This window comes from Euprymna scolopes, chromosome 18, assembly GCF_053919585.1.
Source record: "Euprymna scolopes isolate OS-2025 chromosome 18, ASM5391958v1, whole genome shotgun sequence".
In the NCBI taxonomy this organism is placed as follows: domain Eukaryota; kingdom Metazoa; phylum Mollusca; class Cephalopoda; order Sepiida; family Sepiolidae; genus Euprymna; species Euprymna scolopes.
In genome coordinates this window covers 125251634-125265724 of record NC_136499.1, presented here as the reverse complement: position 1 = coordinate 125265724, position 14091 = coordinate 125251634, and the positions used below count along the sequence as shown (strand labels likewise).

General features: G+C 33.8%; 1 protein-coding gene across 12 annotated transcripts in view; it reads left to right on the top strand.

Moving 5' to 3' along the window:
• LOC145297804 (dynamin-like GTPase OPA1, mitochondrial) overlaps window positions 1-14091 on the top strand; it is a 180365-nt gene that overhangs the window by 113299 nt on the left and 52975 nt on the right. For all 12 annotated transcript variants that reach the window (XM_080144110.1, XM_080144102.1, XM_080144106.1 and 9 more), the window contains 3 exons: window positions 7023-7140; window positions 10340-10414; window positions 13197-13268. In XM_080144110.1, the coding sequence (XP_080000236.1) occupies window positions 7023-7140; window positions 10340-10414; window positions 13197-13268 (265 nt within the window). The remainder of the gene's footprint in view (window positions 1-7022; window positions 7141-10339; window positions 10415-13196; window positions 13269-14091) is intronic.

The following is a 14091-nucleotide window of genomic DNA, read 5'->3' as shown; positions in this document are numbered from 1 at the left end:
CATGTTGTATTCAACTTAGATGCAAGCTAGCGGAACAGCGAGGCATTTCTGGGAAAGATGATTTATTCATGGAATCTGCATTTAGATTTAGACACAGATGGATAGTGGGAGAGATTGTTGATAGTGGTTGTAGCCAGTCGAGTATTTTTTGTGAAAGTTTGGCAAGGGGAACCATAGATTGGAGCTCAGACGATCACTTGCCATAAAAATAATGATAAAGCAGAGACAGATTTGCAACGTTTCTTCTGTTGGAAAGGGGTTGCAGGGAAGAGAAAAGGGCATCACCTACTAGATTTCGAAGTAGGTTTTTAACTCTGTCAAGGCAGGATAGGATACTTTGGGCAGCTCCTGTCCAGATATGGCAACAGTATTCCATTTTAGGACGTACTTGGCTCTTATATAGATAGAGGATTGCATCGGCAGTGGGATACATACTGGAGCAATAGTGATCCCACCATTTTTCCAGCGATCTTGGCAACAGATTTGATGTATGTGTTCCATTTCAGTTCAGAAGTGAAGGTCAATCCCAGAAGGTTGTTAAGACATGGAGCTTCCCCAAGACGAGAGCCATTCATTTCAATTGGGACATGATGGGAATCAGAGCGATTATGATGAAAGGAGAGAAGCTTGGTTTTCGATGTATTAAAATTAACCAGTCACCTTTTTCCCCATTGCAATTGCACTATGTTATCAAGATCAGAAGAGAGAATCGGAATGATCTTGCTCATTGCTGGCCTTTGGAGCGTTGTAGATATAAGTAAAATAGCAACTTGTGTTCAATAAATCACATACAATAAATATTATCTCTGTATTAAACACCAAATCGTTGATATGCCACAAATGGTGGTAGTAGTAAATCTCTGTTGGTCAGGGTCAAGCAAGGGTGAGATTAAATGTGTTGTATCAGCGCCACTAGCGAAGCTGAAATGTTTTCTCCAGGTTGAAGACTGTAGATTTGTTGATTCAATGTTGTTGAATGCTAGTCTGTGTATTGTGACATACATTGCCTTCGTAACACGTCCCATGTTGCTGATGAATCCAAAAGAACAGAGAGGCTGTTATCTTAGGCACCAGCGCCATTGTAGAAACTGGTAGAACAAAGTTATAGGTAACACCAAACTGCTTTACAGTTTTGACTTTGGATTTTTTCTCAACGTTTTCTCATGTAACTTTTTCCCATGGGTGGGTATTCCACAAGGTGGACTGCCTTCCAAGGCTGACAACCTTAATCTATCAAAAAGCAGATAAACAAAACAAATCATTAAATTGTAGTTGGTACACGATTTACCGTCTTTTTAAGATATGATACAAAATTGTCGTTTAATGTGAGAAAAGTTCATCTCCTATAAATAGTAATACACACGGATGAAAAAACGCTTTGGATAATCACAGATTTCAAGGTAGTTCTACTAAAATAGCCATATTTTTTAAACCAAAGCACTTCAAGTCTTCAAATTACTACTGTTTTGTTCGGAAATGAATATACTTTCAAATGAATTAATAAATATGAATGTACATTATATATTTTAAGAGTTTTAAGCAAATAAAGTGATAAAAATGTGAACGTCATAAAATGGCGTTTTTGGTAAGGTTTTGTAATACCCCCCCCCCCTCCCCCGATTTCTAAAGGCTGATACCACGATTGTATGAAGAATTTTGTCATGAAATTTGGGAACCAATCAGAAGAGGTGTTAATCTTTATACTGTCAAGTGTCCGAAATATTTTTGACCATTTCTTTTTTTGTCGTGTTAAAAATAAGACTTTAATATGACGAGTATCGAACATTTTGAAAAAAATTTCTTCGGACACCCACTAGTAAGTAAATCATTCTTTTTACTATCTTTATCAATTAAAAGTGTTATTGTATGTTGAGTAGGACCACGGTAATTGATAAAAAGGACCTACCCGAAAAAAAAACGTTTCTATTTCTTGAGTTTGGACAAATGAAGTTAGTATTAGCAGCAGCAGCAGCTGTAGTATTAGCAATATCAGAGTGTAAACAACACACGTTTTTTTAATTTTTATTCACAAACGAATTAAGAAAAAAAATGAAAATATGAATATAAATGTTCTTATATGTTTAATTAGAGCTATTTTGTTATCAGAATAACATTAGTTTAGAACTATTCGGTTTTCAGATAACAACAATCAACAATAACAACAATCCCAACCAATTCGGCATTATGAATCCGTTGCAATTTCTCACATTTCTGGTCAAATTTAAAAACATGGTTAAAAAAACAAAATAAACTTTTGTAGATATATAGCTTGCATGCACTTTTATTCATTGCATTAGTTTTGAACAGTGAATTAAAACAATGCTTCACTGCGAACAACCTCAAATGTTTTTTTCAAAATCAAAAGATGTATCAAAATCTTGTTTGTATTACTGTACACATAGATTCAAAAAAGTTGTCAAAAAACAAATATATAACAAATAAATGTTATCAAAGGCAAGATAAGTTACTTTTCTACCTAACTGGATATTTTTTTAGTGTTTTTATTTAATGTAACATGTTTATTCAGCTAAAAAAATATACAGTGTTTACCGATGTATTGGAAAATTGGGGCCCGGCCCAACTCTCTTTAACACTTTGAGTTTGAGAAAAGGAGTTAAAAATAAAAAGCTATACAAAATACTGTTAAAAACCCACCGAATATATGTCAGCCTATGTCACGGTAACATATATTGAGCGAGTTTCTAACAGTATTTTGTCTAGTTTTTTTTATTTTTAACCCTTTTCCCCAAACTTACCATTTCAAGAGAGTCAGGCACCATTTTAAATTTTCCAATACATCAGTAAACACTGTTTTTCGAGCTGAATAAACATGTTACATTAAATAAAAACACTAAAAAAATTAGCCAGTTAGGTAGAATAGTAACTTATCTTGCTTTTGATAACATTTACTTGTTATATATTTTTTTCTTTTACAACTTTTTCGAATCTATGTGCATAGTAATACTCAACAAAGATTTCAAAATATGAAATGAAACAAAATGGTGAATGAAACCCACCCAATAAATGTTACCGTGACATTTATTGGGTGGATTTCATTCACCATTTTCTTTTATTTCTTATTTTGAAGTGATTATCAAGACTTGAAAAATGTAAATAGGAATTGCGGCCATATTTTCTTTTCGAGTAGCACTGAATATTACCTACTTTTCAAATCGAATAAATATTTTACATTAAATAAAAACAGTAAAAACTTATTCAGTTAGGTAGAAAAGTACCTTATCTTGCTTAATGCTTTGCATAACATTTATTTCTTTATATATATATATATATATATTTTTTTTTTGACAACTTTTTCATACCTCTGTGGCAAGTAATACGAACGCGCAAATAGTGTTGAGCATTTCCTGAGAACTAGAAAAATGTCGGTTAGTTGACACTTAAATATTTGAAGTCTTGATAATGATTTATAAATAAATAGTAAAACAAAATACTGTTAGCAACCTACCTATTAAATGTCATGGTGACATTTGTTGGATGGCTTCATAACAGAAGTTTGTTTTATTTTTAAGTCATTATCAAGACTTCAAATATTTAGGCGTTAAGTCACCACCAGTTTTCTTGTAACGAATGCTTGACACTGTTTTTTTAATCGAATAAACATTTTAAAGTGAATAAAAACACTAAAAAGTTTTATAGCTAAGTAAAAATAACTCTTTAACCTTAACAATAACACTAAGTTTGAGTGGCAAGCCCCCTCCCCAACAAAATACCTCTGTAAGCCACATACAAGCGTCTAAAAAAAAAAAAAAAAAAAAAAATAGATTCCTTAAATAAAAATGCACATGATTTATCTCTCGTAAAAATAAATTGGTTAACTTTTTTTTTTTTTTTACACAGTGATCACCACTTATCAAGGCCCGGAAGCCACTCAGGGATAAGGGTTATTGCAAGTACATCACGTTAGTGAGGAGATTTTATGAAGTGTTTAATTAGGGGAGGGGCGGTTCATTAGGAATTTGTTAACATTAGACTTGAAGACATCCAAGTTGTAGTCTGGAGGGAAGCAGGCAGACGGAACAGAGTTCCACAGGCGTGCAGTTCTAAGAAAGAAGCTTTGCTCATGAAATCCGCGTTTTGATTTAGGCACAGATATAGAGTGGGGGAAATTTTTCACAGTGGATTCAGCTAGACGGGTGTTTTTCGTGAAAGATTGGTGAGGGGGGGACCAGGGATTGGAGTTCAGACGAGCACCTGCCATGAAAATAACGATAAAACAAGGATAGGCTCGCAACGTCTCTTCTGTGGGAGAGGGGTTGCAGGGTTGAGAAAAGGGCATCCCCCACTAAACCACGAAGTCTATTTTGTACTCTGTCAAGGCATGATAGGCTGTTTTTGGCAGCTCCTGCCCAGATATGACAACAGTATTCCATCCTTGGCCGTACTTGGCTTTTATATAGATAGAGAATTGCATCAGTAGTGAGATATCTTCTGGAGCGGTAGAAGGATCCCACCATCTTTCCTGCGACCTTGGCAACAGACTTGATGTACGTGTTCCATTTCAGTCAGGAGTAAAGGTCAAACCCAGAAGCTTGTCAAAACACGGGGCCTCACCCAGACGAGAGCCATCCATCACAATTGATGCCAGCTGGGGATCAGAGCGTTGATGATGTAAGGATAGGAGTTTGGTTTTAGATGCATTGAAGGTAACTAGCCACATCTTTCCCCACTGAACCACGCGCTCGAGATCAGAGGAGAGAGAATCCGAGAGAACTTCGTCATTTACAGCCTTTGATGTGTTGCCGTAGATGGTCGTGTCATCAGCATAGATGTCAACGAATGATTTAAGTATGTGTTTAGGGAGGTCATTGATGTAGATCAGGAAGAGAGTTGGGCCCAGGATTGACCCCTGAGGGACTCCAGCATTTATATTGCAGGCCTCCGATTTTTGTCCATCTACCACTACTCTTATGAGCCTATCGGAGAGAAATGATTTAATGATTGAGAAAACATTTCCAGTTATACCTAAAATGCTAGAATGGCCTGGAAATGGTGAATTATTGTACATTAAATTTTTGTGAAAATAACCGCTCCCCCCTCTCTATAATATTGTTTTTTGTTGTTTTTGTTTCTGTCAAGTCTTCAGTATGTTCACACATAATTTTCCTTAGCCCTACAATTAATTCAAAGTCCGAATGGCAACCCTCCCCATATTCTCATTGCATAGAAACCCTCTTAAAACCACACATAATCGTCTTAAAAAAAAATAAAACAAAAAGCATACAGGATTTATCTTCCATAGAAAAAGGCCCTGTTGGTGGGGCATTAGAATACGCTGACTGCCCCCCTGCAGAGGGTAAAAGTCCCTCAATGGGGGTCCTGGATATGACCTTAAACTATATCCAGTGGTGAGGCCCCATCTTGTGGGCTTTGGGGAGTGTGGAGCCACCCTTTAATTACCATTGCTCCCAGGTCCACTCTGACCCGGAGTGGTAGTACCTGTTAGGGTCCCAACTATGGGTTAAATAGAAACCAATGTGAAAACAACAAATATATTCTATTAAAAATATTTTCTTCAAAATCTTTGGATTCGGCATTAAATAACCCGAAAAGGGTTGATATGCCGTAAAACAAAAACAACCAACCAACCAACCCATAGAAAAAAAAACAGTTAACTGCCTTAAAACGCTAGAATGACCTGTATTGGGGAATTATTTTACATTAAATTCTAAAATAATTTGTTTATCTTTCATTAAAGTTTTTCATGGCATTTCATACATAATTACCTAAAAAGGTAAAATCACATTTTGGAGGGGTGGTCAGAAGAAGTTGAGTGGGGTTAAACAGAAGGTGTTAATTTACAATAATACCAAAAAAATATTGCAATATATTCATTTTTAAATGGTCTTATGTTTAGATTTAAGTATTTTGTACATAAAGCACATTACAATTCAACTTTGAGTTCTCCAACTTCTTTTCTGTTTATGGACACATGGCATTTTTAAGGAGTTGCAGCATATTTATGCACATTTACTGCAGATTATTTGAAAACCATGAACTTTTGGAGATTTTCAGTTGCATATTCTGATTCCTTGTACAAAAATACACTTATACAGTAAATTTCATTTCTTAGTCTTGTGTTTTAACAAAGTTATGACATTTTTACTGAAAAAGTAGTGTAAAAAATGTGACGAAACGCATATGGTCTTAAAGAGGGGAAAATATCCAAACGTGTGAGGCACAAAAATAGCCATAACTTCCTTGATTTTTATTAGATTTTTAAAATGTAAAAAGATTCTTTCTTAGCTCGTCAAGCTCTTTCTATGTATACCAATATTGAAATATTTTAAGCTATTTCACTTTTTTCATGTGTATTGCTACTATAAAAAGGACAGACACAAAATGAAAAAGTTGCCTCAGTTGCTACATTTATGAAGATGCCAGTAATGTTGAATGAATGAGGTGTCTCCAGGACTTTTATTTAGGACCTTGGCAACCTTCACGTGGTCACTCCCGTAAGTACCCAATGTCTTTCTAGGAGAATATCAGGGAAACCATTGCCAACAATAGAATTTTCGGATTCATACTGTATAATTTGTATTCATTTTATATTATTCAGATTTATCGGACAACTTTTTGGCCGATGTAACCTTTGACTTTCTTCAGGTATATGTTGTCGAACTTGGGAATTTGTTTCTGAATTTTTGATGAGGATTGGTTCTTTGTATTATTTGGATTCATCGGACTACTAGTCTATCTTGAGTATCATTTTCACATTTCAGTCGATATAACCTCCGACCTTCGTCAGATGTATCTTGTCAAACTCGGGAATGTTTCTATCGAACTCGTTCACTTCTTTCTCTTTTTTCTTTTTAAATATATAAAGCTGAATGCAAGGGAGGTAATCAACATATTTGTGGGATTATTTAGATTAATTAGACTACCGTTCTCATGTTGAAATAATCCAAATTAATAATCCTTGTCTAAAAACCCTGATGATTATTTGTTGTCTTTATATTTATGATTATTGAATTCTTCTTTTCCTTCATTTTTTTCCGTTTCAGAGGTTCAGGCGAAATGATGACTCGATCGCCTGTTAAAGTGACCCTAAGTGAGGGACCTTATCATGTTGCCCAATTCAAAGACAGCACACGAGAATTTAACTTGACCAAAGAATCTGATGTAAGATAAATTGTTTTTAGCGTATATTTTTTTTTTTATCCAATCATCTACTTGTGTGACCGAATGTTATGCACGGCTATTTTCAACAAAATAAAATAACAAACTTTGGTTTATAAAAGCAATCTGTTTTATTTTAACATGTCAGCATGTGACTGGGCACGTGAGAGAGAAAATGGTAGATCTGGCTGCATCATATTGGAATGTAGTTTTGAAAGTGAGATTAAATTAGACATTGGTCCAAGTTCACTTTTTTTTTTTTTTTGCTTGCAATAACCTTTTCATTGATTTTTTAATTCAATTTATGAAATATAATTTTCTTTGTTTTTATTGTTTTGTTTGAGTGTGTTCACCAGACAATCTCCCATTAGTGACCATTGTATCACACGAGTTCAATAGCTAGGACAATTTCTTCATTGTTCATTTGGCAAACCCGTTATTCAATATTAAGCGACATTAAAGCTTATATACCAGACTAATTCTGACTAGCCAATTTTCATTTGCTAAAACAATTATGTAGTCTCACACAAAAAAAACGGTAAAATAAAAAACGTCTTTCAGTCATAATTGAAAAATCAAAATGAATGGGAAAATAACTCCTATTTTTAATGAAGAATATAAAAATTGTTGCAACTAAAATTTTAATCTGAATTTTTAAATATTTACAAAATAGTTAAAAAAAAAAAAAAAAAGAAAAAAAATACATGTTACTTGATAACCACCCTTGAAGATGGATCTAGAGGAATCTGAAAGTGCTAGAGTTCAAAATGAGTGTACCTAATACATCGGCCAGTTCCAGCTTGAAAACGGTAAAGTAATATGGAGCTCATAAAAGATCAGAAGAAAGACATTCAAACATAAGTTGTCGATAATATCTAATGAAATATGTCTAATATCTAATGAAATATGTCTAATATCTAATGAAATATGTCTTGAAAAAAAAAATGCTGCACATATATATATATATGTGTGTGTGTGTGTGTTTGTGAAAAAGACAAAATGAAAAATAAATTAGACATTGAGATTTAACATTGATAGAAATGAAATCCAATTTGTTTAAACATTAAATCTCTCGTTTTTGATGATCTCTTCCTTTGTTTAATGGTCCTGGATATGACCTTAAAGTATATCCAGTGGTGAGGCCCAAGATTGCAGGCTTTGGGGAGTGTGGAGCCACCCTTTAATTACCATTGCTCCCAGGTCCACTCTGACCCGGAGTGGTAGTATCTGTTAGGGTTCCAACTATGGGTTAAATAGAAACCGATTTGAAAACAACAAATATATTCTATTAAAAATTTTTTCTTCAAAATCTTTGGATTCGGCATTAAATAACCCAAAAAGGGTTGATATGCCGTAAAACAAAAGCAAGCAACCAACCAATCCTTTGTTTAATTTATTTTTCCTTTTGTCTTTTTCATTTCCATAGCATTTCATTTTATCATATATCATATTATATATATGACAAAAAAGTTTATATTCCAAGATGTTGTCCATCTTATTATTTATTTCTTTCAGCATGTTAAAATGTTGAATTCTTGACAAGACCTGTTTCGTAGCACAGAACCATTCATATAATTATGTCAATTTTTTAAATCTTTTCTGCCCTGACTCATGAGAACAATAAGAACTCATCAACTTTAAAAGAAAAAGGAATATGGGCATGATTATATAAATCCCCCAAAAATGGAAGAGTACTTGCAATTGTGTTTTGTGATATTTACGCCATCTTTGGTTTGATTAAAATGGACAACATCTTGGAATTTGGAATATAGACTTTCTGCCATTTATTTATATATGCTCTGTAGTTACATCGAGCTTCGTTAATTAAAGCATTGGTATAAATGAAGGGTGAAATATAATTGAATTAGCATATTTTTTCCAGAAGCATATGTAAGATTTTTTTAAATAAAATATTTGTATCTTAATGTGATTTCAAAACAGTTTGTTTATTAAAGATTTTAATAATGAAGTTTCTGTAGCTTTGGCAAATTCTTGTAACATTATAGTGAACATGCACCTAAAAGCTTGAACTAAAGAGTTCTTTCCAACAATCCTGCAAAATCATATATATATATATAAGAACAAATGATTAATAAAACATGTTAAAAAACATCTTTAAAAAGGAAGCACAAGATAAGTGGATAGTCCTTAATTCGCGGAGTTTCGAAGAAATACTCTCCTTCTCATCAGAGGGCAGGAATTAGCAAAATGCGGGATCGGATTTTGCATGTAAAAGTATTTAATGAAACCACAAGTAAGTCACAGATCTTACTTGGTTAAAAAAAGGGTGAGGTATATATGTGATTTTTTTAAATGAAATATTTACATCTTAACATGATTTCAAAAGTTTGTTTATTAAAGATTTTAATAATGAAGTTTCTATAGATTTTGCATATTTTTGTGACATTATAGTAAACATTATAGTGAACATGCACCTAAAAGCTCTTTTCAACAATACTGCATGTACAGCTTTGCTAAAACAACACAAGGACACTGACATTTTACATACGAAAAAAAACAAAAAACGACAGAACTCTTTCATTCTCTACTGATGGATATTTTGCTATGCGAAATTAATAAAAAAACATTTTAATTTTAAAAGAAAAAAAAAAAATCTGAATGATTTATTTTTGATAAAATATTTGCATCTTAACATAGTTTTAAAGCAGTTTACCTATTCAAAATTTTTAATATATATGAAATATTTTAAAAATGTTTAAGTTTAAATGAGATTATTTCCCCAAAAAAACAATTTTCAAAAAATCTTTTATTTAAAAAAACATGAATAAAAAAAAAACCTCTTTAATTTCAAAACCGTAATAATATTTCTTATTTTAAATCTAATATATAAAGTAAATTAATATTTGATTTTAGTTTGTCAGTTTTTCTTACGAATCATTGTTGCATGCTAAAAAGAATGAAATGTAATTAAATTTTAATTTCTTTGCAGAAAATAGTTTTTTTGGGCCCACAATTATTTTTTAATAAAAATTAATTAAAAAAAGAAACATATCTCTGTTTTGGTTTATGCAGAGTTACTTCCCTTGGATAAAAAAAAATATATTTTGGCAAAAACCAAAATCACTGTAGTTACAGAAAAAAAAAAGCAAAAGAAATTACAAATAAATACACTACCGGACAACACTGGATAAAAATAAACAAACACATTTTTACTGATAATTTTCGTTTGTATTTTGATCAGCTGGTGGCTCTGCGTAGCGAAGTTGAAGTTCGAATGAAAGCCAGTGTCGGCCAGGGACAAACAGTCAGTACCGAAGTAAGTTACAAGCACAAATATTTTATACCAGTTTTATCGTATGTATATGATGTTGATTGTTTCTGTTTATCTTGACTCTTTGTTTGCAAAGGTAATGCTATGAAATAAACAATTTAGTCCACAGGGTTGGAAATAAACAAAAAGAAAACCACTAAGAGAAAAATGAAATTTGTTCAAAATTCCAACCTTTGATTTAGAAAAAGGGACCAACTTATGCAGTTGTATGTCGTTTGTTTTTAACCATGAAGATGCATGTTTGGTCAGCTTTCCAACTACGTATTGGTCCACTCCACATTGATGAAAAAATAAAAAAACAAATTCTGTTCTAAAGAAAAGATACTTGTGTTTCCACATGTCCTTAGTTATTTACCTTCTCGTGAGGGCAGAGTTTGGCACAAGGTCAGTTTTTAGTGTAGGGATATCCAGCTCCCATGTGAATAGTAACAAAAATAAAAATTGCCTTGCGTTTCTCTTTCACTTACTGAAGACAGAGCTGATGAAGTGTAAGATCAGAACAGATACTACGCTTTGGTCCTAGTCAAAAAGCCAAAGATTTGTGATCCTACATGTATCTGTGCCTAAATCCAAACATAGATTCCATGAGCAAAGCTTCTTTCTTAGACTTGCATGCCAGTGGAACCCTCTGCAGCTTGCCTGTTTCCCACTTGACTACAACTTGGATGTCTTCAAGTCCAACATAAACAAACTCCTGACAAACCGTTCCCCCCTTAAGTAAGACACTCTATCAAACCCCCCAATACTCATGATTACTACAATACTATCTCATTGATTACTGTACACGCAATAACCCTTATCCCTGAGTGGCCTTTGGGCCTTGATAAGTGGTGACCCCCATGTAAAAAAAAAAAAAATATGTACATATTTTTATGCACACATATAGATCTGAGAGAAGATAGTTGTTTTAACGGATGACTTCATAAAGAGGCTGTCGTTTTGAGACAATTGAGATGACCCGCTCCCACAAGAGGACTTCCATGGGGGTCTTTCAGAAGTTGTTGGAACTGTACAACAGATGCATTGCAGCCGGAGATGATTACTTCGAAGGGGACTAGAGTTTCATGTGTGTACTATCAATGAAAGAGGTTAATTTTAATGCATCTAAAATGAAGTTTCTATTTTTACATTATCAACGCTATGATCTCCGTCTGGCATCAATTGAAATGACTGGTTTTTGTCTTTGGGAGGCTCCATGTTTTGACAAGCTTCTGATCTGAAATGGAACATATATTATTTTCATTGGAATTTATTGAGTTGAGTATTATTTATATTAATTTATTTATTGCGGACTATTATTCTCATCTTTATTAATTGTTGTTTCACGACACCCGTGGTGCAGTTGAATCTCTATTGTTCCAGATGAGCATTATCTGAATATAGCGGTTTCAATCCTACCCAAAACCGGCTAGAGGATTACTTAGCCCCCAAAAAATGTGGTGAGACGACAACAACTACAGATGGCAATAATTGCTGAGAATACAGTTAGGAGATTCGAAGTTCCTATCTGTCGCAGTTACCATCTGACGAAAGCCAGAGGAATAGTTGGCCGAAACGTTGTGAAACAACAACTAATAAAGATGAGAATAATAGTCCGTAATAAATAAATTAATATGAAATGGAGCACTTACATCAAATCCGTTGCCAAGGTCACTGGAAAAATGGTGGGATCCTTCTACCGTTCCAGTAGATATCTCCCTGCCAATGCAATTCTCTACCTGTATAAGAGCAAAATACACCCAAGGATGGAGTGGAGTACTGTTGCCACATTCGGGCAGGAACTGCTAGAAACAGCTGATCCTGCCTTGAAAGAGTTCAAAATAGACTTTGTAGGCTGGTGGGGGATGTCCTTTTCTCTTCCCTGGAGCCTCTTGCCCACAGAAGAGATGTTGTGAGCATGTCTCTGCTTTACCATTATTTTCATGGCAAGTGTTCATCTGAGCTCCAATCTATGCACACCCTTGCCTGACTTTCATAAAAAACACTTGTCTAGCTGAAACCACTATCAATAATTTCCCCCACTCTTTATCTATGCCCAAAACTAAACATAGATTCCATGAACAAAGCTTCTTTTTAAGAAATGCATGCCTGTGGAACTCTATTCTGTTTTCCTGCTTTTCAACTGACTACAACATGGTCGTTCTCAAGTTCAATGTAAACAAGTTCTTGATGAGCCGTTCCCCTTAAATAATCAAATTTACCAAATTTCCACTACTAATGATTACTATGATATTGTCCTATGGACTACCATACACTCATTAACCCTTATCCTTGAGTGGCCTTTGGGCCTTGATAAGTGATGACTCTTTAGTGTAAAAAAAAAATAAAATCCAGAATATATGGTATAATCTTATTGACACACAGTTTCTCAACAAATCACTGAAGTTAAGCTACGACGGGCCTGGCCAGTACCAGATGAGTGTCCATTTTGAAATAGCAGGTGCTGTATGTGATCTCCGTTTATCTCAGCATTGTTCCCAGTCATTTTGAATTTCTACTTGCAACTGGAATAAAACAGTGCCAACTCAAGAGATGTGGGGTTGGAGATTGCGCAACTCTTATGACAAAAAATTTCATATGCAAGTCACAGCATCATTAGTGATGTTCATGGTCTTCATTGTCATCGATGGACGAACAGTTTTAAGTATAAGTAAAATTTTCATGCTTTTTTTTAGGAAATGTTTCCAAAGAATAAAATGTAATTTTAAATACAGTCGTTTAAATCAACAATTCAAATCTAAACCGTCCTTTTCGATTATCTTTTCAGTGTATCTGTTTGTCTGTGAAAGGGCCAGGTCTGCAGAGAATGGTTCTCGTAGATTTACCCGGTGTCATTTCGGTAAGTTTGAAAATCATTTTCTTTTTGATGTTCCTTTATTTAAATCAACCAAATAACTTTATCATACAAGGGTCATTCAAAAGTAAAGCCTCCTATTTTTATTTTTTTTATCAAAAGTTGAAAGACTATGAAATGGTATTAAAATGAGTGACCTTTTATGCTCCAGAATTTATTTTTCTACGTAGTCATCACCATTCTCAATGCACTTTTGCCAGGAGTTCAATGACTCTGATGCTTCTGATGCACGTTCATGACAAGATTTGCTTTATTAGGGTCTTGCACCATCAATATCTGCAACAGAGAGCTGAAACTTTAAGTTGAGTCATCATAACAATGCAATTTATAATCTCCTCTAATCTATTTGAACAGAATAAAAAAATAGTAGGCATTACTTTTGGAATGCCCCTCGTAGTGGATGATGAATTTTGAGAATCTGCAAAACGAAGAAAAATTATTATTTAAATAATTTTTTATTTTAGATTTATTCAACCCAAATCCGGTGTATTTACTTTGATATTATGATTTCGTATTTGGTTATCATTTTATATATATCATTCACACACAAACTGTTTCATTGTATCACAGCTCTTCAGTATGGCTAGAATTTAACTAACAATCATCAACCATCGAGTTGATAGTCAGTATTAAGTCATTGGGACAGGCGCTTTGCATTTCTTGAGTTGTAAGCCATGTTTTAGTTTCAAAAAAGTTTCCGATGGGTAGTTATTCTATACAAATCCTGAAGATGACGAATTCTCAGTAGACAACTGTTCTGTACAGGTTCCAGACTTTATAATTTTGCTGCCAAGGTGCAAAAGATCCT